At 44.4% G+C, this 24,465-nt stretch overlaps 1 protein-coding gene across 1 annotated transcript; it reads left to right on the top strand.

The window, feature by feature from the left end:
- The first annotated feature begins 15,154 nt into the window (after nucleotides 1-15,154).
- Ing2 (inhibitor of growth family member 2) lies at nucleotides 15,155-21,994 on the top strand. The gene is made up of 2 exons (XM_059244606.1): nucleotides 15,155-15,383; nucleotides 21,179-21,994. The coding sequence occupies exons 1-2, from the start codon at nucleotides 15,185-15,187 to the stop codon at nucleotides 21,847-21,849; spliced, it is 870 nt and encodes a 289-aa protein (XP_059100589.1). The 5' UTR covers nucleotides 15,155-15,184; the 3' UTR covers nucleotides 21,850-21,994.
- Nucleotides 21,995-24,465: the final 2,471 nt, after the last annotated feature.

Raw genomic sequence — 24,465 nt, 5'->3', positions numbered from 1 at the left:
CAGCCACTCAGACCCGACCAAGTAAACACAGAAACTTATATTGGTTACAAACTGTATGGCCGTGGCAGGCTTCTTGCTAACTTTTCTTACAGCTTAAATTAATCCATTTCTATAAGTCTGTACCTTGCCACATGGCTCGTGCCTTACCGGCATCTTCACAAGCTGTTTGTCATCGTGGCGGCTGGCAGTGTCTCTCCCACCCAGCTTCCTGTTCTCTCCATTCTCCTCTCTGTTAGTCCCTCCTATACTTCCTGCCTGGCCACTGGCCAATCAGTGATTTATTTATTGACCAATCAGCAACACATTTGACATACAGACCATCCCACAGCACTAAATGATTTATTTATTTATTTATTTATTTATTTATTTATTTATTTATTTATTTATTTTGGTTTTTCAAGACAGGGTTTCTCCGTGTAGTTTTGGTGCCTGTCTTGGATCTCGCTCTGTAGACCAGGCTGGCCTCGAACTCACAGAGTTTGGCTCTGCCTCCCGAGTGCTGGGATTAAAGGCGTGTGCCACCACCACCTGGCTAAATGGTAGTTTTTATAGGAAGCTCTTGGACTGCCAATTCCTTTTTCTAAGTGTAGACTGCTTTGTAGGCTCTTCCTTCTTTTCTTGCTCTCCAGTGCCTCTTGGTAGTTTTAAATATTTTATAAATATTTTTTTATTGGGCCAAACATTGATTTGACAAGATCTACTTGGCAATTACTAGAATGTTCAACGTTTATTTATTTATTTATTTTGAGACAGTGTCTTAATCTGGCTTATTAAATTCTCCCTGCAAATGTCAGAACTGTGTGTAACTAGGCAAACTGTTGTAGGTGTAAGCAAGCAGTCTAACTAAACTGCTGGAGAAATTACCAAATATAATCACAGTTGACTGCTTATAATACATATTACTGCTGAGCACCTGAAATTTCTGTCTAGAGGGTTCAAAAATCATCTTACGAGCCGGGCGGTGGTGGTGAACACCTTTAATCCCAGCACTTGGGAGGCAGAGTTGAACTCTGTGAGTTCGAGGCCAGCCTGGTCTACAGAGTGAGATCCAGGAAAGGCGCAAAGCTACACAGAGAAACCCTGTCTCAAAAAACAAAACAAAATAAAAAAAAAATCATCATACGAGATACTTACATTTGGATATAGTATGAATTTTTGGTTACACACAATTTATTCAAACTTGAATTGGACTCAGGACATATTAAGTTCCATGAATATTTCATTTACATCTTTTTACATAGTGCTGAAATACACACAAGGGAGAAAAGAAAGCTTGGTTCTATTTATTCTGAAGACCTACTCTTCTTCCTTAACCTCACTTCACTCCAGGAAATTTAGTCTGTCTTTAATTCTGCCCTCCATCTGCACCTACTGCCAATTTGCTTTTATTTATACTTATACCCATAAGCATTTTCCCGATGGGCTCTACATCCCTATAGATACTTTAAATGTCTCCTGGACATGGATCAAAACCTTGAATTTCAATCCATACATGGCAAATTCTCACATATGGTGATTTTTTTTTTCTCTTCTCAATGTTCCTATCAAGACTCAGATGGACAAGTGGATTTTTAATTCATTCCGTTTTATGTATATAGTTGTTTCCTTTGGTGATCCCAGAACTCAAAAAACTCAATAGTTAGTATACGGAGCTAACATTTATTACAGCAACAGTTACAGAGCTGGGCTGGAGAGACGGCTCAGGTGGGCAAGGGCTTACTAAGCAAGCATGAGAACCTGAGTTTGGATCCTGGAATCCCCATAAAAGCCAGGCGTGGCAGCTTCTGTCTGTAACTCCAGAGCAGGGTGGGAGTGAAGGGGGTGGGTGGACACAGGCAGATAGAGCTCACTAGCCAACAAGCCTAGCCAAATTGGTGAGCTCCAGGCTCAGTGAGAGACCCTGCTTCAAAACACAGGTGTGGAGTTAGGAAGACACCTGACCATGTGCTCTGGCCTATATAAACACGGATATGTGCTCCTACACCTATATCACACACACAGTTATAAACATGGATATGTGCTCCTACACCTATATCACACACACACACACACACACACACACACACACAGAGTTACAGAGCAAACACAACAGGAAAAAAAATGTATCAATGAAATTCAGGGAGAGCCAACACAGGCTTCATGATGTCCCTTGTCTGAAGCCATGTAGGAATCCCCACTCCCTCCCTCCCTTCCTCTGGCTTTCTCTCAACAAGCTGTAGATCTGTGAACACCAGTTACCACAGCTCACTTGAGTCTTAGGAACCAACACTTTTGCAGGGTGCTGCTCTCATGCATTTTCACTATGCAATTAGTGATAGCAACTAAATAATGAATAATGAGGACCTCAATAATAAAGCCAGTTGCTTATTATAAGTTGAGATTGATGTTTATATGAAACAACTTGGCAAGCTGATATGGAGTGGGTCGTTTCTCTATTTGTATATAACAGAAGCATCATTAATAATATGCGGAATGCTCTGGGGGTTTTTCTAAAGGCTGAGGGTCAAAGGTGGCTCTCTTGGAGACACACCAAGAGGAAACAACCAGGTCTGTTCACTCTTTTGCACAAAGGTCTGTATAGCCTCGCCTGTCACTTACTACCAATTCCTGGCTTAGTATGGGGAATAGTATAGAGCTAATGAAGTCTGGGCACATAGAGGACAGTCTTTAGACCACTTGCTCTCTAACTCACTTCCTCTACTCTCTCTACAGCTCAACATGCCCTAGCCTCCAATTTCTCTGAGTCTTCTTCATAGACAGGCTGCATAGAGGAAGTAGTTTATGCTCTTTGGAAGAGAACGCCAAAGATAGACAGGGCTCAGCTGTAAAAACTGCAAGCCTTATCTCTTTTGTATTATTTAAATCCTTTATCTTTTCCCTGCAAATCTGCTTTGCTGCCTAGAATTCCTGTCTTCTCTATCTTTGCCACTACCTTTGACTCAACCTAAAACCTCGAGCTGACATCTTTTCTCCCCTCTCTGAACTACAATAGCTAAAGTAACGGATGTTACTGTAGCTAGAGTTTTCCCGCCTGGCCCACCTCAGGACAAATCTCTCTCACCTGCCAGACCCACAGCCTCTCAGACCCGACCAAGTAAACACAGAGACTTATATTGGTTACAAACTGTATGGCCGTGGCAGGTGTCTTGCTAACTGTTCTTACAGCTTAAATTAATCCATTTCTATAAATCTATACCTTGCCACATGGCTCATGGCTTACTGGCATCTCACATGCTGTTTGTCATCCTGGCGGCTGGCAGTGTCTTTCTCACCCAGCTTCCTGTTCTCTCAATTCTCCTCTCTGTTAGTCCCGCCTATACTTCCTGCCTGGTCACTGGCCAATCAGTGATTTATTTATTGACCAATCAGCAACACATTTGACATACAGACCATCCCACAGCATGTTACCCCCTACAAACTTCCTAAGGCCATCCTCCTTCTGAACTGACCTAATCATCTCTCCTTTCTTGCTTCTCCCTTCTCTCCAAGGAGTGCAGCCCAGTTGGCGTTCTAGGTCTTTCCACAGTACTGAAAATCCCTCTTACATTCTGGTATTAGAACCACTCAGATCGTTTTTTATTTCTTCCCTGCGTGGCTGCTCTCTCCCTTCCCTCCCCTGCTGGTTAGTTTTATGTCAACACGACACAAGCTGGAGTCATGAGAAAGGCATTAAGAAAATCTGCTGTAGGCAAGCCTGTAGGGCATTTTCTTGATTGGTGATTGATGGGGGAGGGCCCAACCCATTGTGGGTGGGGCCATCCCTGGGCTGGTGGTCCTGGGTTCTAGAAGAAAGCAAGATGAGCAAGCCAATAAGCAGCACTCCTCCATGGCCTCTGCATCAGCTCCTGCCTCCGGGTTCCTGCCGGGTTTGAGCGCCTGTCAGTTTCCTTCAGTGATGGACTATGATATGGAAACCTAAGCCAGTTAAACTCTTTTCTCCCCAGGTTGTTTTTGGTCATGGTGTTTATCACAGCAATAGTAACTCTAGCGAAGGCACTCCCCCCCTTTTGTTTTACAGTATTGAGGACTGGACCCAGAGACTTAGGTACAATGGGCAGGTACTCCATCCCCAAGCACATCTCCACCAATGTCTACCAGTATTTATTTTCTTAGAAAAATAATTAATTTATATTTCAAATTGAAAAAGATGTGCTGTGGGAAACTCAATTTCTTGGAATTTTGAGTTGTGTAACAAATAGAAGCTACTTGCTGTGTCTCTTCTTTGCTTTATGACAATTGGGGTCTTCTTCCTGTTTCCTTTCCCAGTCTTATGACATCATGCAGGGTCTTCTCCTTATCTGTTTCCTTTCCCAGTCACATGACATCATACAGGGTCTTCTCCCTGTTTCCATTCCCAGTCATATGACATCATACAGGGTCTTCTCCCTGTTTCCATTCCCAGTCATATGACATCATGCAGGGTCTCCTTGTCTGTTTCTTTCCCCAGTCACCTTCTTAAGACATCATGTAGGATCTTCTGTTTCCTTTCCCAATCATATGACATCATTCAGAGTCTTCTCCCTGTTTCCTTCCCCAGTTGCCTTCTTCAGATTTTTCTTCATTAGATGTGACTGCCAATGAATTTTCAAATTTCATTCCTAATATGAAACAATGAAATTTCCAATTTCATTCCTATAAAGAAACAGCTCAGTGAAAGACTTCAGAAAAAAAGTTCTCTTCTGGATAGTTCTATTTCCTAGGTCCCTTCTGAGATAGTAGGTAGCTACTGAAAGTGTTTACAGGTAACATCCACCTAAATATCTATTTAAAGATACATGACCCATAAAAATAATAAACTTTTTATGACTTAACTTGAAACCCTGAAAAGAAATCCAACAAATATTTAAAAAGTTCTTAACCACAAGTTTGGAATTACATAAAACCTCTCTCAAACTGCTTAAAAAAATGTGGATTTGATTGAACAATTTGGCTCTCACATACATGCAATTGTAGATTTTTGTCCCTGGGTATTTGTACTAAAACAGAAAGTCAAAATACATTAGTATCAGGAAATGTTCTAATATAAGTGGTGGGAACAGAAAGTGTTATTTCTTGTTGATCACACTCCTTGAATGCAGGAACCACTGCACAAGAGGCAGCAGCATCTGGCGGAATGATTACCAACAGCGCTGGGCAGTGCATACAATACAAGCCCATAAGTCCTCGATAGAGCTCACCTGCTTGAAGATACTTGTGGCTAAAGTGAGATTTGTCTTGCAGTTAATGACCTGGCTTTATCAGATGCACATCAAAGAACTGTTTGTACAGTGTGTGGCAGGACTGTAGATATTGACCGTAGTATGGGTGAAATCCTAGTAAGAGCAGTAACTGCTTTATGTGGCTTCTGTAAAACATAAGGATGGAGACATGTTTTCAGGAAAACATTGACATTTTACCAAAGATGATTCCTTTTGAAGATACTCATGTTTCTTGGGCTAGAGAGATAGTTCAGCATGTACTCGCTTGCAGAGGACTGAATTCAGTTCCTAGCACCCACATCACAAATTCGTGTAACTCCAGCTCCAAGAAATCTGATGCCCTCTTCTGGACCCTGCAGGCATTGCACCCACACATGCACATAGCCCACGTACAGACACACATATATACACATAACTGAAAATAAATCTTTATTCTAAAAGCCGATTCTAAATTACAGTCCTATAAAATCTATTTTTATAAAACTGGTCCTTTACAATTATTTGATAAGAAGGCTCAGTGGGGAACGAGCTTGTGCAAGCATTAGGATATGAGTTTGGGTCTCTGAAACTCATAATTAAAGGTATACTGCAGTAGCACATGTCTATAATCTGAGAACTCCTATGGAAAGATGAGAAGTGGAGGAGAATCTTCCAGAAGCCCTGGGGCCAGCTAGCCTGGCATACACAGCCAGGAACAAGAGGCCCTATATCAAACAAAGTAAATAAAAGGCAAGGACCAATTTCTTAAGCTGTCCTTTGACCCCCATACATGTACATGCATTCACACAAGAACACCTGCACATACACACATGGATTTGAAAAGTTATTTAATATAACAAAATAAAATCTTAAACATAATTTTCCATAAACCTTTCCTACATACGTTGTGTAAGTAATATATGCTGCTTTCAGGTACAGAAGCTGTTGGGAAATGTCTGTTTATGGAAATAAATTTGATAAACTGTTTTAAAAAGTCCATTTCTCATGAAAGATAAATCATTATTCACCAGAATACTGTATTAATCATGCCAAAGGCAGTTAATGTGGCACTAGCTCCAATAAAGCCTCATCGAGTGATCCATTTGAATTTCTTTTGTAGGTGCCAGAGATTGAGATAGGCCCTCATGGAATGTTGAGTGTGTGTTCTACATGCAGCCCAATGAGAGTAACTTCAAAGGAACAAAGGACTCCGGCAAAGAGCACCTGGCTAATAGTATTAGTTTCATTTTTAAAAGACAAATTTCCAGCTAGGGCTGAAAGCTTAAGGTCTTTGAAAATAAGTCTAAGCAACACATGACTTCTGGTACTTTCAGTTTAGTGACAGTTTGAAGAGAAAAAGGCTAATTTTCCTTTCTGGGTGACTCTGTTAAATTTACTGCAAGACTCACAGAAAACAAAATTCATAAAATCCCAAGTCCTTACTTTTCTTTCTATGGGTGTTTTCTTTCCAATGATGATTATCAGCCAGAAAGTCAGATCAGTTTGGTTTCAGTCTTTCGGTGTGTACATCATTTACATATTGCTCCGTGACACTAGGTAAGTTACTGCTCTCCACCCAACATTATCACCTGTAAACAAGTGTCTGTAGGCAAGTTATTGTTTTAAAATATTACCCACTTATTTTGTGTGTGAGCACAGGTGTGCACTTGCCAAGGCAGGCCTGTAGAGGGCAGTGGACAGTTCTCAGGAGTCAGTTCTCTCCTTCCACTTGGAGATGTGGACAGGAAACTCCGTCCTTCTCAGGGCTTCAAGTGCCCCACTTGGCTGAGCCATGACGTCAGTTCACGTAGGCAGTTTTTAACAGTGATCTTCAAACTCTTCCACACCCCTCCGTGATGGGGAGGGTGCACTCCGTCAGCTACTCAGTGAGGCTGCCTGTTATCTGCACTCCTCTCCACTGAAGAATCAGCGATCCAGGACTTCTTTTTATATTAAAAAAAGTCTTCACAGTGACCATGAAATTCAGAAGAGCCATCTAAAACTGCAGAAACAAAGCCTTTCTTTCTCACTATTCAGTCTCTACTTATTAAGCACTGTACAAACCCCAGCCATGGTCTCTGGATAAAAAAACGAGTTCTCATGAGGTTCTTGGTTGAAACAAAACAAAATATGCATCTCTACTTAAAGAAAGGATGGAACTGTATTGAAGACACATCCAAGGCTCAGGGGTCATTGTGGAAGAGGGGGCAGAAAGATTGCAAGAGCCAGAGGACCAGGAGTTTGCTGTGAGGTCATGTCTCCTAGGAATGTCAGAAGATACACCCACCAAGTCTCACCAACATGACTGCCCAAAACATGAGCTGAACAAGGACCACACCAATAGACAAGCAAAGTGGACAGGAAAGCCCAAGAGGCCTCAGCCCTACACGACAAACTACAGGCAACTAAGGAACGCTAAGAGTGAGGAGTGAGAAAGCTGCTCCAGGAGGAGCTCACTGATTGCTTATCTAATACCAAGTGGTCAGCCCTGAAAACATACAGATGACTAACGTTCTGCAGACTGAGCAGTTTGCATTTAGAAATATACATGTATGTACATACTGTGTATAACAATTAATGATAAAAGAGGCCGTGAATTTGGAAGAGAGAGCAAGGGGGTTATATAGGTTTGAAGAGAGGAAAGGAAAGGGGGAAATGTAATTATGATAACAAGCAATAAAAGAATAATTGAAACGAGAAAGATGTGGAACTGGGACGGAATGGGGGGTAAGGAGTGGATCTCGGAAGAACTGGGAAGGAGTGGGGATGAATATGATCAAAATACGTTGTATGGACACATGAAGTTTTCAAAGAAGTAATAAAAATCGATTACACAAAGGATGGAGTTTATACACCCATGGCCTTCGATACAATCCCCTCTGTGGATATGGTGGTGCATGCCTTTAACCCCAGCACTTGGGGTGGAGCAGACAGATCCCTATGAGTTCCAGGCGAACAAAAACTATCAAACCAAAACCCTAAACATATTTCCTCTCCACATGCTTTTATTTCCACTGATGACATCTATCGCAAATCACAAGTATCACAAATTGACAATTTCAAGGCGGTATCACCATTTTAACAAATGGTGGATAGTATCTCACAGGCATCGTGCCACATTTTTTTCCTCAGGCTGCCAAAGAAGATATGATGTGAGAGCAGCAATCCCCACATACCTGACACTCACAGGTTCTAGGCAACCACTGGGTGTACAGATTACTTGCAAAACTTCTCCGAAAGACAGCCTACTAGGATAAAAAGGTTGTCTACAAGGATGGAATGCTCTGGTATCTTTTTACACATTCTTTTTTTTTTAGATTTATTTATTTATGTATACAGTGTTCTGTCTGCACATATCCTTGTGGACCAGAAGAGGGCACCAGATTTCACTACAGATGGTTGTGAGCCACCATGTGGTTGCTGGGAATTGAACTCAGGACCTTTGGAAGAGCAAGCAGTGCTCTTAACCTCTGAGCCATCTCTCCAGCCCCAAATTTATTTGTTTGTTTGTTTGTTTTTTTTTTTTTTTTTTTTTTTTTTTTCCGAGACAGGGTTTCTCTGTGTAGTTTTGCGCCTTTCCTGGAACTCACTCGGTAGTCCAGGCTGGCCTCGAACTCACAGAGATCCGCCTGGCTCTGCCTCCCGAGTGCTGGGATTAAAGGCGTGCGCCACCACCGCCCGGCCTGGTATCTTTTTAAAAACAACATTTATAGATCTACCTACCACACAACGTTGGACAACTATATCAACTATATCAATAATTTGATTTTGGACAAAATTTTAAAGCTTCACAGACAAAATCAGACCATAATTTCAACTTGAACACACTGCATAAATCTCTCTTCTCTAAATTTCAAACCTTTCCCCTGCTTTTAGGAAACATAATTGCATAATTCAAACTCCTTCAATACTGTGACCTAGTTCCCCCTCTTGGTGTTATAAATGGCTCATGTAACTATGGTAACCATCTAGGGAAAATGAATGTTTTTCTGGTCAGCATTATGCAAAGTATAACATATGCGTTATTTTTTTCCTCTCTGTGATAACTAAGGGGACAAAATGTTTGCTTTTTTCATTAGTTATGGGAATAGTAGGCTGAATTTCTTATTAACTAGATAGTTCAAGTAATTTCTGGCTCTTTAATTTAAATGTTTTAGAATAACTTTTTGCTATTAGTAGTTAGTTATCCTACATGCTAAACAGGGCTGCTATAAAAGCCCAAAGTATATAGACTGCATATAACATTGTTGATAGAGAATCTGATATTTCCTTAACTTTGTCCTACTGTTCCAGCGAAAGTGGTTTCTTAAAAGAAAAACATTCCGAGAAAATGAAATTCCATCTCCAGGGTAGACTTAGATACTGATAAGAGGTGTCGTCAGTTGGTGAAGACTTTTGTATAACTCTTTTTAGTTAACTATTGTGTATTAGCTGTGTTTGTAAATCAATTAACAGGTCTTAAAACTGAGCTCAGAGATACAGACAATTAATTAGAAAGTTTATTGGTTGCCTTTTGTACTGATGACTTGATTTTAAGTTTTGGCTTTTCAAGAGAATTTAAAATGCTTCACAGGGCCATCCAGAACAAATTGTACTCGAAAATAAATACATGTTTCTGGATTTTTAAGGATTCATTTGCATTAGGTACAATTACACTTCTCTAGTGAGTTGTCAATTGGTGACCCTTATGATGTGTTTAAGACAAGGTCTCACTCATTGTGTAGCCCTGGCTGGCCTGGAACTCCCTATGTAGACTGGGGCTGACCTTGAACTCACGGATTTTTATCTCTGCCTCCAGAGTGCTGGGATTAAAGTAGTGTGCCATCACACCAGGCTTGGTGATCTTTTGATACGAAGATTTCATTTACAGTAATTTCTCCCCATATTTTTTTTTAAAGATTTATTTATTTATTATGTATACAGTGTTCTGTCTGCACATATCCCTGCAGGCCAGAAGAGGGTGCCAGATCTCATTACAGATGGTTGTGATCCACCATGTGGTTGCTGGGAATTGAACTCAGGACCTTTGGAAGAACAAACAGTGCTCTTAACCTCTGAGCCATCTCTCCAGCCCTCCCCATATTTTTAACAGTGCTTTTCAACCATCCAAATAGCAGAAAAACGCTGCTGCTTCATTAAACTCAAGAGGGAATTAATTGGTCTTACTGGCTTAGGAAAGACCTCACTACCCAAACGACATGTTTGAGACTTGATTGGATTCTGTTAAACCAAATGTGAAAAGATTAAATGAGACAGTAGACAAACATGAAAATTTAAATTATAAAAAACTATGTATGAGTTAGGGTAATGGCAATGTATGTCTAAAATCTTACCTCTTACCTGTTCATAGGTAAATTATTGAAAGTATTTTCACATAAGATTTTTTTTCTTACACACGTATGGGTGTTTTGCTTGCATGTACGTACACTACGTGGGTGCTTGATACCACAGAGGTCAGAAGAGGACATTGGATCCCCCGGAACTGGAGTTATAGATGACTGTGAGCCGTCGGGTGGTGGGAAACACGTACCATGAGGTATGTTATTTACCAAAATTTCCATAATAAACAAATCTCTTCCCACACATCATTTACAAAAGACTTTACTGAGGTGGATTCGAGCAGAACACAGAAGTAGGGGTACAGCAAGGGACCCTAAACTGCTAAGTAACATAGGCACTCCTCTTTGATGAACATTTTAAGAGGCAGTATCACCAGAGGAGATCTTTCGGCTGGCTGTTTCAGTGGCCTCACAGAGGTCCCGCCTTTAAAAAGTTTTTTTTTTATTATTATTATTTTATGTGTTTAAGTGTTTACCTGCATGTGTACGTGTTCACCTATCTATGCCTGTTGCTCGCAGAGGTCAGAGAAGGGAGTCAGCTCCCCTGGAACTGGAATCAGGGGTGATCGTGAACCATGTGGGTGCTGGGAATTGAACCCGGGTCCTATGCAAGAGCAGGAAGTGCTCTTACCCACTGAGCCAACTCTGTAGCCCCTCACATAAGATTTTAATAATCCAGTGGGTAAAAAAGAACAAGGGTTATAGATTAAATGACACAGTGACCGTGTTGAGCATGGGGAATGCTTTATATAAGCATACTTCTGTGTTTGGAAATTTCCATCATAGAAAATTAAATAACAGTAAGCTGGGCACGGTAGCATATGCCTGTACTTCCAGCACTTGGGAGACAGACACAGAAAGATTCCCTCAAGTCTGAGGCCAACCTGGTCTATGACATATTTGTAGGAAGACGTCATGATGAAGCCCTTTACTTTGTATGCTAACCTAAAAAACAATAACTAAAAAGCAAAAAAAAAAAAAAAAAAAAAAAAAAAAAAAAAAAAAACCCAAAAAGCTAAAAACTATTCAGGGCTGGAGAGATGGCTCAGAGGTTAAGAGCACTTGCTGTTCTTGCAGAGGACCTGGATTTGGTCCCCGGCACTCACATGGTGGCTCACAACTGTCTGAAATTCTAGTTCCATGGGACCTGACACCCTTTTCAGGCCTCCTAGAACACCAGGCATGTACATGGTGCACATCCACGCAGAGAAGACACTTACAAAATAAATCTTTAAAAAGGAAAAAAAAATGAAAAATTAAACAGTAGAAGACAAGATTTTCTAATTTAATTGGCTTGATTCAAGCAGAAACTGATCCCCCCCCACCACTCAGAACTTCTTGCTAGTTTACTTTTAATTAGTTGAGATTGTTTCTCTCATCTCATACAATATTAACTAAGCATATAAACATTTTATTATAAAGGAAATAGGCTTGGAGACATTTCCCATTAGGGACGTAACGAATGGTATATACTAGATTTAGTCCAGTAACAAAGCCAATTAAACAGTAATTTGGGGGCATCAGCTACTTATCATTTTCAAGGTCAGTTTAAGAGCAGAAGAAAATACCTAAGAACCCCCCCGGGGGGGTGGGGTGGCGCACGCCTTTAATCCCAGCACTAGGGAGGCAGAGGCAGGCAGAACTCTGTGAGTTTGAGGCCAGGCCTGGGCTACAGAGTGAGTTCCAGGAAAGGAGCAAAGCTACACAGAGAAACCCTGTCTCCAAAAACCAAAAACCAAAACAAAACAAAACTACCAAAGAACAAATATCCCAATATCCCCACACACAATTAAGTATCATCAATTTCTATATCGTAGAGAGTGGGATTTTTAAATTCTGCATGTGGGAGGGCTAGGAATCCCAATCTGAAGAGGCCATCGGAGTGGCTACTTAGAAGAAAAGGACCATGATGTAGAACTAGGCCCAGGAGGTGGGCTGAGGATCTACATCCCCCACTTGCCGTCTCCATGTGAATACTTGCCCCACACAGGCTGCTTTCAGGAGAAAGTCAGGAGTAGATTAACCAGTATAAATAAATAGAGCAAGAACAGTGATTCATACATATTATCGTATTTGAAGTTCGGATACCAGTAGCAGTGGAAATACATTATCTGGATTGTTTTTTCCTCTTTCAGTCTGTCTGTCAGAAATTATTAGAGGTAACAAGAATGCTTTCCAAATCCTTTCTTGGCTTCCCAACTTTTTGTTGTTGTTGGGAATTCTGCATCACCGCCTCTCTTCAGTTTCCACGCATCCTGTCTGCCTCCAGATCAGTGAGCAGGCTGCATAAAATCCAGAGGTCCACGGTGCCTAACTCTTAATTTGATCTTTCAGCGGGGATTCGCCGAATTAAATTTGTGAGCGAACAAAAAATCGACTTCTGGTAAAACACACACACACACCCACACACACCAAGTTACCTTCCACAACAAGACTCGGCTCTGTAATGTGAAAGATTCAAAGAATCGCAGGAAGAAAATTCGCATGAAGTCTTCAGAAATTTAACTGTGTTCTGCCTGGGTTGGCTAAATGTTCGAGTGGTCAAAATCCCAGCGATAAAAGATGTGAACACACGGAGAGTTCCCAGTCCTTGTCCTCGGGACGCGGAATTCCGCGTTGTGTGTTACGACATTCAAAGTTTCCTCTAGACCAGACCTAGATTCCCCTTGGCCTGCCACCAGCTGCTTAGTATACACCGCTATTCGGTCGTGCAACAGGTGCAGAGCTGCACACCAGGCAAGAGGACCCAAACTTACCACTCCGGCGTTTTCTCTTTTTTTTCCACCCAAACACGCTGCTCCCGATAGGGTTGACACAAGCGTTTCATCAAAACTCGGTGCGTTCTCCTTCTACTTGCACCGATTTCTTAAATAAAACAGAACTCACACATTTGCATACGTTCCGGAAGTCTACCCCTAAATGACAACCAGCTCCTCCGCCTGGCATTTCACTGACAGTACTCGGAGAGTAAGCCGGAGAAGCCGCTCACCCAGAAAACACCGCACTCAGATGGCTGTTTCGGCTTTTAATACCATCTGCACGGCTCCAATACTTGTTAGTGGTGAAACCGAGTGAAAACACAATGCCGTGTGTGTGCGTGTGTGTGTACGCGCGCGTGGGCTTCCCATCCCGCGACCGAGCCAAGTCCTCGCTGGCGTCCGATGCTTAAGTGATTCGTGGCCCCTGAAAACACTCTCCTTAGGGTGCTCTTGGGAGGTGGGGACAGACAGTCTTGCACGCTTGTCCCTACACCAAACGCAAAGGTGCTCGGGGACCGTGTGTGTGTGTTGGGGGGGGGGGGGAGCAGTCCCGGCGAGCCACCCCGGCGCTGGTTGGGGGGGGAAGGGGGCCCGCACGCGAGGCGGGGACTCGGGCGCTTTCCAAGAGCCGAGGGCAGAGGGCGCACCGCCTACCTCGGCGGTCAGCGCCCCCGGTGATCTCCGTGAGCGGCCGGGAGGTTGAGCCGCCGCGGCCGCTGGGGGGGGGGGGGGGACGGACGGGGGAGACGCTCGGCGGGGAAGTCGCCGCGCATGCCCGGAGCGGCGGCGCCCGCTGCACCCTGGGTCGCCCTTAGTTTCCCCCCGGCAAGGCCTCCACTCGGCCGGCAGCGCCCCGGGGGCCGCCGCGCTCGCTGTCGTCGTCTCGGAGGCTCGCGAGGGAGGGAGGCGCTGGAAAAGCCGCCCGATGGAGGCCAGGTCGGTAACTCCGGGGGCTGAGCGAGCCGGGCCGGCGGCTCTCCCTATCCCGGTCCGGAAACGACCGCCCCGGTGGCCCCGGCCTCTCGGGGGCCCACCGTCAGACTTGGGGCGCGGGGGAGGGTGGGAGGGGGGTGGGAAAAAATAGGCTCGGCCATGCGGCCCCTTTAAGAGGGGGCGGGGCGCGGCCTGCCGTTTGGCCCCCCCGCCCCCCGCGCCCTCCCCCCCGCCCCCATCCGCCAACCCCGGGCGAGAGTTGACAGACCAATCGCCCGGGTGGCGCAGGGAAGGCGGGAGAATGCGAACCCTCCGGTAGGGCGATAGGGGCGGGGCCCCGGCCTTATTAGGAGTGGGGCCCCGCGCAGGCGCAGACGCGGCCGCTGGCGAAGGGGCGGGGGCAAGTCCGCGGAGACTCCGCCGGGCACCGAGGCTGATTAAAGCGAGGGAGAGGAGAGAGAGAGAGGGCAGCGAGGGACTTGTCACGGGGATCTGGGGGCCGGGCCGGGCAGCCCCGGGAGTGTCCCGTAGGGGGGGGACCCACCGAGGGGGACAGCCGGTGTCACCGCTCGGGAGCCCGGCGCCGTCGGCCGCGGGGGGAACCCCGCTCGCTGCTCACACTCACTCTCTCCCAGCGAGCGAGGGAGGGAGCCGGAGGGAGCCCCGGTCTCGCCCCGCCCCTGGGCTTGTTACCGCGGGGGCGGGGAGTGAGGGTTTCTTCTTTGGGGGGGGGGGAGAGAGTGGAGATCGGCGCGGCGGGGGGGGGGGGGGGAGACTCGGCGGTGCCCTCTCGAGCGGCGGCGGCGGCGGCGGCGGCGGCCGTGTCCCCGCGGCGCCGGGCCGCCGAGCCTCGGAGGAGCGGCGGCGGTCGTGGCTGTTGCATGTGTGGCTGCTGGATGCGGAGGCGGCGGCGGCGGCGGCGGCGAGGAGGAGCAGCGGCAGCGGCAGCAGCGGCGGCGGCGGCGGCGGCGGCAGGATGTTAGGGCAGCAGCAGCAGCAGCAGCAGCAGCAGCAGCAGCAGCAGCAGCTGTACCCGTCGGCCGCGCTCCTGACCGGAGAGCGGAGCCGGCTGCTCACCTGCTACGTGCAGGACTACCTGGAGTGTGTGGAGTCGCTGCCCCACGACATGCAGAGGAACGTGTCGGTGCTGCGGGAGCTGGACAACAAATACCAAGGTACTTTTTCCTCTCTCTCTCTCTCCGGTGACAGTGTCCGTGAAGTGCAGCGAGCGGATCTAGGGGTGGTGGGACCGGGCGACGGGCCGGGGCCGGGGGTGGGGAAACTGCAGAGCCGGCCTCGCGGCCCTTCCCCTGTCCCGGCTGCGGCTCACCGGGACTTCCGAGGGCCGCCCTGTCAGCCCCCCCGCTGCAGCCCGGGCGGCTGGCTGCAGCTGCCGCCGACCGGGAGAATCAGCCATTTTAAGCGAGCATTTGTTCCGGTGCCCGCCGGCTGGCGGCCGCACGCCGTCCTGATCCCGGAGCTGGCGAGTGTGCAGCGGCGGGGCGCGGGCTAGACTGGGTGCGGGGCCTGCTGGGCCCCTCCCGGGGCGAGCCGATGCATTGGAACGTGCGGGGGGAGGGGGCGAGAGGACGGGGCGAAGGTGGACTTAGGAGGCGGCCCCCCCCCTCCCTCCCGCCTTCCCTCCCTCCGGCGGCTCCCGGCGTGGCGCGGGGGACTGGGACAGTCTGTGCTTCCCTCTCGCCCCGGGGAAAGTTCCGGGCCGCCCGGTGCCTCGGCCCTTGCTCAGCTCCTGCCAATTGGTTAAAGGGGGAGGGGTCCCCCCGCAGGGCCGGGTGGAGAGGGTGTGTGTGTGTGTGTGTGTGTGTGTGTATGTGTGTCTTTGCTAATGTGTGAGTGTGAGTGTGTCTGTGTGTCTGTGTGGCGGGGAGGGCCCCGGTCTAGGGGCGGGGCCTGCAGGTGTGACGTCGTATGGGCGGGGCGCGCGCTCCCGCGGGCCGCGGCCCCGGCGGGCTGCTTGGACTGAGCGGACGGCCCGCGGGGGACCTGCTGGGGCGGGGCGCTGAGATGGGCCTGGGCGGAGTCGGTGTCGGGGTGGTGATCTTTCCAATCTCTCCCAGCCAGTGAATCAAGGCACGGGCCCCGCTGTGGGACTGTCGCGGACCCTGGCTCAGCGGAGGTTCCGGGCTGTGTGTCACTTCCGGACCTCTGGAGGAAGTGGGTTCGTTGGCTGGGCAACCACCTGGCGTCCCTGCACCCTTGGGTTCCTCCTCCACCAAGTTTACACGAGGAGAAACGCTTTCGTGGTGGTGGTTTGTCGTCAAAGAAACTAGGACAGGGAATCATCATGAGGGACTGTCGTACCTTTCTGCTGCTGGGACAGGAGAAATTTAAATGGGGATGTGCGCGTCCTTTAGTAAATCCGAGTCAGGGAACAGCGGAGACCTAATGTGGACCGTAAAAACTTGTAGCCATTCTGTTTTTCCTGTAACTTAATCCTGTAGTCGACCTCATGGTGACATTGTTTTAGCATGTTAGAACACTTAGGTGTCTCTGCCTACAATTCTGTTTTCTGAGTCTCTGGTAAGACTAATTTCTGTTGAGAGAAGACAGTACTGTTTCTGCAGTATGCCGGTATCTTCACCAGGTTCAAAACATAGGAGATTAAAAAAAAATCACTTTTATAGATAAAATTTACAGCGCTAAAGTAACTATCCAGTTAATTGTGTGGAGAATATTTTATCTCAAAGCTGTCTACTTCAAGAACACATTTGTTTTCAAATTGTGTGACTCCTCTTGTTCCTAAGTGATTGAATTCAAGACTTGAAGGATAGGAAGAGGATTTACCACTGTCCTAGAGGCTACCCCTACTCCCACCCTTTAAAAAAAAAAAGAGCATCATCTGTGTGTGTGTTTTTTTTTTTTCTGCAGACATGGGGGACATACATGAGTGGCAACCTAGCAGTGGGACATGTGCTTAAGAATTCTGTGCCAAAATTTGTAGTTTTCCTTATATTAACACTGTATTGTATTAAAAAATGAGACTATTTTGGGTTGGTTGTGACATAATTTTTTGACAAGAAAGTCTGGGATACCAGTTATCTATAATTGTCATAAGTTGCTCAGGTAGCATGAGTATTGGACCTTAAATACTGAAAAATTTATACACACCATCACCTTCATTGTGATTGTGACTAATTCCAAGATTAGTATAAAAATAGTGGTCCAGCTTCTGCTCTATGAACATAGTTGCTAAGCTCCACTTCACAGTTTTATTTTTGTTAGATGCTTTATATATGTTTGTGTTCTTGATTCAGATTTTATTTTCACTGATTCTTAAGTATTTTCAATTATGGGGGGCAGTGCTAATACAGCAGCACTGAGTGAGGGAGCCCATGAGGTTGCTCCCTCACCTATTGAGTCTTTCAGGAATTACTGATCAGTCCATTAAGTAGAGAAGTAAAGAAAAAAAATCAAATTAAATATTCATTGCAGAATATGGCTATTAGAAAACCTTTATGGTCTCCTCAGCATTTCATTCATATTTTTCTAGGGAAACAGCAACCTTTGAGCTAAAATGTAATGTGTAATTCCAAGTGTCTTTCATATGGTGTATGGAAAGTGCTGTAAGATCAGATGTACAGATTTGGCAATTCAAAGTTTGAGGTTCTTGAATTTTTTTTCTTTACCTCATATAAAAGTGATAGCATTCTTATTGGTTTACTCTGTAGAATTTTTTAAGTGCTGAACATTGAACCTAGGGCCTCACACATGTATGGCAAGCAGTCTGCCCGTGAATTATCCCCCAACCCCCTTTTTACTGTTTCTGTTGATAGAGGCACTCACTGAGTTGTCTAGGCTGGCCTTGAACTTGTGATCCTCCTGCCTCACTTTATCAAGTAGCTGGAATTACCAGCTGCCAGGCCCAGCAAGATGGAAAAAAAAAATCTCTATCCCATAATATGGGCTGAGTAAATGGTAATTCTTTTTTTCTTTCTTTCTTTTTTCTTTTATCTCATGGTATAATTAAGGTGTCTTTAAAATATAAATTTTTATCTCATTACAGTGTCAGTATTCAAGTATGACACAAGGAGCAGCTAACTCCTGATCATGAGATACAGAACATTTGAAATTAAGTTTAGGTTTTTGTATTCTTTAAATTATTTTGCATCTAGCAAAAAAAAAAAATAGCTAATTTTTTTTTTCCTGTAGGAAAACTGTGCTCTTAGGAGATGTACTTATATACCTGCTTGAACAAAACAGGGTAGTTTTGAATTTTGTTCAGAAATAGGATGTGCACAGGCCAGCAAGATAGCTCAGTTGGTAAAGGTGCTGACAGCCAAGCCTGACGACCGAGTTCAATCCCTGGAACTCACATGGTGGAAGGAGAGAACTGACTCCCACAAATTGACCTCCATTATGAGTGCTGCGGCATGCATGAGTGCTTATACACACACACACACACACACACACACACACACACACACACACACTGTTAAAAAGAATTCAAGCTGTGGTATGTGAGTACTCTTGGGACCCTCAGCTGTAGTGGCAAAACTGTATTAATACCTGCAATTTCCAGGGAGGAGGGAATCCATAAATGTGCTAATTATTTACTTTTGTTACCTGATTTCAGACAACCACTGTATGTATTTTACTTATTTAACATTTCTGCTCATTATAATAGTAATTGGAATATAAAACAGCGGTGTGGGATATAATAGTAATAACATTGGAAGCTGAAACAGTGGTATGCTATGAAGTATTGGAAATTAGAGTTAATGTTTATTTTTTTACCCCCAGCAAGACAGAAGTCTTCGATATAGGCATTGTGTCTTATAAGGGTAAGACATCGAACAGATTTGAATAAAACTAAACTTAATTAGATTTTTGGTCATTGGTGACATTGAAAATTCTGGTGACTCAGCCATTGCTTGATTTAAAAGTGTCCAACTTTTTATACAGTTGCATTAGCAGCTTCAACAAGCATAGCCTCAGCTGCTGAGTTGGCTACAAAGGTAGAATGATCCAGTGCTGACTTCACTGTAGTTTTGGAGTGGCTTGCTCAGTGGATGCCAAGAACAGCAGCTCTACTCTGGAAATAGTTTTGATTTTCAGAATTTCCCCTGTGGTGCTAAAATGAAAGAGCCATTAAAACTAAGATGACAGGAAGCTAAGAGATGCTGATGTCTGCCTTTTGAAAGTGTCCAAGGATGTGAAAATTAAGGCGGTGTGTCTCTCTGGAGTCATGTACCAAATCACTGATTGAGCTGTAAGTCCTGTAAACACACAGGTGGTAATACTCTGTGGCTGAGTCTCAGAACCACCTCGAGTTTTATAGCTGGAGTTCAGCATGTAAATTTTGTGTATAGAGTAGTTTTGATGTTCAGATAAAGAATAGGCAATAAGGAACTCAGCAAATTCGAAATTAACATGTAATAGTCTTACTTACATAACACTTTGGATTATTAATTTACTCCGTGTGTGTGTGTGTGTGTGTGTGTGTGTGTGTGTGTGTGTGTGTGTGTGTTCGTGTTCTGTGAAGGCAGGAGATTGACATCCCACATCTTCCTTTACTGCCCTCCACCTTGTTTTGGAGACAGGATCGCTCACTTAAGATTGCTGATTCAGCTCGATGGCCCCTGACTAGCCAACCCAAGGGAAGCTGTCTGCATCCCGGGCCCTGAGGTTACAGGTGCATACGGCCACACCCGCTCTGTATGTGAGGGCTAGGAATCAACTCAGGTCCTCATGGTTATGTGGCAAGCACTTTCCAGGCTAACCATTTCCCTACTCCCCCTTACCTTTTTAAATACAGAGAAATAATAGTAAATGTTTATAGTTTTCTTGTTAGTTTACTAATAATTACCTTTGTGTGAGGTTTCTGTTGCTGCAATAAAACACCATCACCAAAAGCAACTTGGAGAGAAAGGGGTTACTTCAGCTTACACCTCTCAGGTCATAGCCCATGTCTGGGGAAAGTCAGGACAGGAACTCAAGGCAGGAACTAGAACATAAACCGTGCTGCTTTCTGGCTTGCTCCTCATGGCTCACTCAGCCTGCTTTCTTATGCAGCTCAGAACTAGCTGCCTAGGGTTGAAACTGTCCACAGTGAGCTGAGCTTTCTTTTTATCAATCATCATTCAAGAAAATGCCCAAAGGCCAATCTTAGTGAAGCATTTCTCAATTGAGACATCCTCTTCCTCAGTAACCCTAGCTTCTGTCAAGTTAGCAAATTGACCAGAACAACCTTTGAAAGTTTTTACCATTTCTTTTATTTGTTCTGTGTGTGGGAGCACAGGAATGCACACGCGGAGGTGAGGACAGTGTGCAGGAGTCAGCTCTCTGCTTTAAAAAAGTGTCGGTCCCAGGGATCACATTGAGGGTGGAGAGGATGAAGGGGTGGCTCGGTGGTCACGAGCACCAGCTGTTCTTCCAGAGGACCCAGGTTCACTTCCCAGCACCCCCGTGGCAGCTCACACGATAACCTCATACAGACAGACATGTAGGCAAAATAACACACATAAGTGGATAGATAGATGGATGAATGGGTGGATAAATAAATAAATAAATAAATAACCAGCCAGTCAACCAACCAGCCACCCAACCCAAGTTGAGGCTGTCCGTCTTGGTAGCAAGCTCGTTTGCCTGATGAGCCATTTGCCTCTAAGTACACTTTCATATTAGATGATGTAGATTTTGAGAGTAATGTGTTTTTTTTTTTTTTAAAGATTTATTTATTTATTATGTATACAGCATGTATGACTGCAGGCCAGAAGAGGGCACCAGATCTCATTACAGATGGTTGTGAGCCGCTATGTGGTTGCTGGGACTTGAACTCAGGACCTCTGGAAGAGCAGCCAGTGCTCTTAAACTCTGAGCCATCTCTCCAGTCCCGAGAGTAACGTTTTTAATGTATACAAACTATCAAATGTGGTTTCCTGCTTTAATTCTATCTTGGAGATGATGTGTGTGCTAACATGCCATAATATTCTCCTTTTCCCTGTTTTAGAAACTTTAAAGGAAATTGATGATGTCTATGAAAAATATAAGAAAGAAGATGATTCAAACCAGAAGAAACGCCTACAGCAACATCTGCAGAGAGCGTTAATCAATAGCCAGGAATTGGGAGATGAAAAAATTCAGATTGTCACACAAATGCTGGAATTGGTGGAAAATCGGGCGAGACAAATGGAGCTGCATTCACAGTGTCTCCAAGATCCTGCTGAAAGTGAACGGGCCTCCGACAAGGCGAAGATGGATTCTAGTCAACCTGAAAGATCTTCTAGAAGACCTAGAAGACAGCGAACCAGTGAGAGCCGTGATTTATGTCACATAACAAATGGGATTGAAGACTGTGATGATCAGCCCCCGAAAGAAAAGAAATCCAAATCTGCTAAGAAAAAGAAACGCTCCAAGGCCAAGCAGGAAAGGGAAGCCTCACCTGTTGAGTTCGCAATAGATCCCAATGAACCTACCTACTGCTTATGTAACCAAGTGTCTTACGGGGAGATGATAGGCTGTGACAATGAGCAGTGTCCCATTGAGTGGTTTCACTTTTCATGTGTCTCACTCACCTATAAACCAAAGGGGAAATGGTATTGCCCCAAGTGCAGGGGAGACAATGAGAAAACAATGGACAAAAGTACTGAAAAGACGAGAAAGGAGAGGAGAGCGAGGTAGTGAAGGCCATCTGTGTTTTAAAAGGGTTGTTTGTCTTTTATAGAATTGGTTTAATTTCAGAAAATGTTTTAGGAGACATGCATAAGACTATGCAATACTTTTTAATCATTAGTATTAATGGTGTATTAAAAGTTCTTGTACTTTGTCTGTGACCTTAATTTTCTGCACTGAATTACCAAATATTTTAAGCCAGGTAGTCTTGAGCGCACCTGACGAAAGGAACAGGAAACAGGGAGGAAGTGGTATGAATGAGCTTCAAGCAGCTTCCCAAACCACACCTATTTCATTTCCACCTCAAACTCCCATGCTGGTTTGGGGGTAAACACAAAAGTTTTGCTAACATCTTAGTTCTGTGTGCTTAAAATTTTTTTATGTATTGTTGGATTTCTCTGTGTCAAATTATCTTGGTAATTTCAAATACGAACACTATCCTGTTTAGAGATTCTTATTGGCCCCATGTAGTATTCACACACTTGTTAAATCTCTAGTCTTCCAGAAGTTCTGGGAACTAGAGAGAAGAGTTATCTGTGATTCCGTGTGTACTCATGCACTCTTCCTGGAGTATCTGCTGCTGTATTTCCTTGGTAGCTTTTGATACCTGTCAGTTGTAGCATCTGTAAATGTCGCTGCTTTTTCAAAACAGGTGCACCTTGTCTACCGCTTATAAGGGATTTGTTTTGTTTTGTTGGGACAGGTAAGGCTAGTTAAAATACCAAAAAATGCTGCCATTGGCTCATACTGGCAAGATTTGGAGTGTTTAGCATCATGGTTCAATTTAAAGATTGTGTCTTGATATTTTCCACCTGACCCGTTGCTGGGAAGTGTCGCCACAGACGGTCAGTGGGAAAGGGGCACGTAGGAATCTTTAAATATTGCCTTTTCTGTCAAATAGTTATTTTAAATAGTTTTGCTCGGGGCTGGAGTTTATTTCTATCCCAATGAGTAATTATACATTATTTTAAATAATAGTATATTGACCTTAACCTCTGGTATTGGTGCTGTTTGATGTTTTCATGTTTATTGAACTAATTTCATTATAACAATATAATTAATAATGTATTTGTAAACTGAACTTTCCCGGATTTTGATATTTTAAGGGTAAGGATCTTGATGGATGGATGTCCATGCATTGGAGAAGTTTTTGATTATGGGGGGCAGCAGATGGACTAATCCTTTAAACTTATGTGTAGCATACTTCTTATTCATCATTTCTTTCTAATCTGATGATCTTGATTCTTTTTGATTTAACATGTGAAAAATCCTGTCTGCTTGTTTGGAAAAAAAAATTGCTTTTTTCTCTTTCAGCTCTCTGTGTGACTTGTAGGCCTGCCATTTCACCTTATCTGGACATCAGATCATTCACCTGGAATGAGTTGGCTTAAATGTCTCCAAGGTCCTTTTGAACTCTTAGTGGTGTGCTGTGGTGAAAGATTTTAATAATGAAATGGCTTGCTTTTCTCTTTAATTACTGTCCTCCATACCCTGCGGTATGAAGACAGTGTAAGGTTAGAGACTGGTAAATGAACATGATTTTATTAATGTCCCAAGGCTATGTTGCTTGCTCACTATTACCAGTTGATTATCTTACTTCTTAAGCAAGAAATAGTGAGTAGAATGATGAATGTCTTTTTAACTTGAGTTGTAAAGAAACCCATTTCCTCCTGAGAATAAGGTTGTTTAACGGACACCATTCACATAATCAGTATGAGCAAAGCTTTGAAGGATGACTCTGGGGAGCACACCACTCTTTAATCCATAGATTTGCCTCAGCTTATGGAAGAGAAAACAAAACCCACAGCATTTTAATAGAGGCATCCGAAGTTCCATAGGACTTTGACAGTAGATGTACCTAGAATGTTTTGTCTTTCAGATCTACTGTTTGAAACATCATGTTTTATGAATTAACTTTTGTTTTCTATACCATGTGGGGAAGAGAAGTTAAAATTTGCATAACATTATGCTTGGGATTTCTTTGTTAAATATTTATCTCTTACACTAGCTCACATCACTGTCACCAGCTCATCCTGTGTGACAGAATTTCTGAACTTACCTCACATTGGAATTACCTTAGTAAGTTTGAAAGCATTGGTACCTGGGTCCCAACCACAACAGTTGTGATACAGAATTCATTTAGAATGTGACTTAGGCATTAGGTTTTTTTAAAGGTCCCCATTCTAATGTATTGAAAAGTTTAGAAACCACTCCCCCATTTTGACATTGTCAGCCCATTGAAAACTCCTGGGAGCTTGTCAGTCTTTAGGTTTTTGTAGCACCGAAGCTACCGTCACCAGTTGATTGCTGCCTCTCTGTACCAGGGGCTGCTTTACCCTGGTGGGATAGGCAAAGAGAAAGTCCCTCTTGGGAACCACACATTCTAGTGGGAGGGTCAGTTAGCTGATCTAGAACATCAGATAACTGTTTCAGTGGATAAATTAAAGGGAAGCATTTTAAACATGGAAAAAGGAAGGGGTGAGTATCAAATGCAGTGGATTAGGAAGGGCCTCTAAGGAAGTCATCAGACCTCAGAACAGAAATAGAGATTGGAGGAGGCCACACATCTTCGGGGGCAGTAAGATAAACCTGAGGAAAGATCTAGAAAATGAAGGCTTTGGAAAT

Source organism: Peromyscus eremicus, chromosome 17 (assembly GCF_949786415.1).
Source record: "Peromyscus eremicus chromosome 17, PerEre_H2_v1, whole genome shotgun sequence".
NCBI lineage: Eukaryota > Metazoa > Chordata > Mammalia > Rodentia > Cricetidae > Peromyscus > Peromyscus eremicus.
Note: the sequence above shows the minus strand (reverse complement) of the source record. Positions and strands in the feature narration are given on the sequence as shown.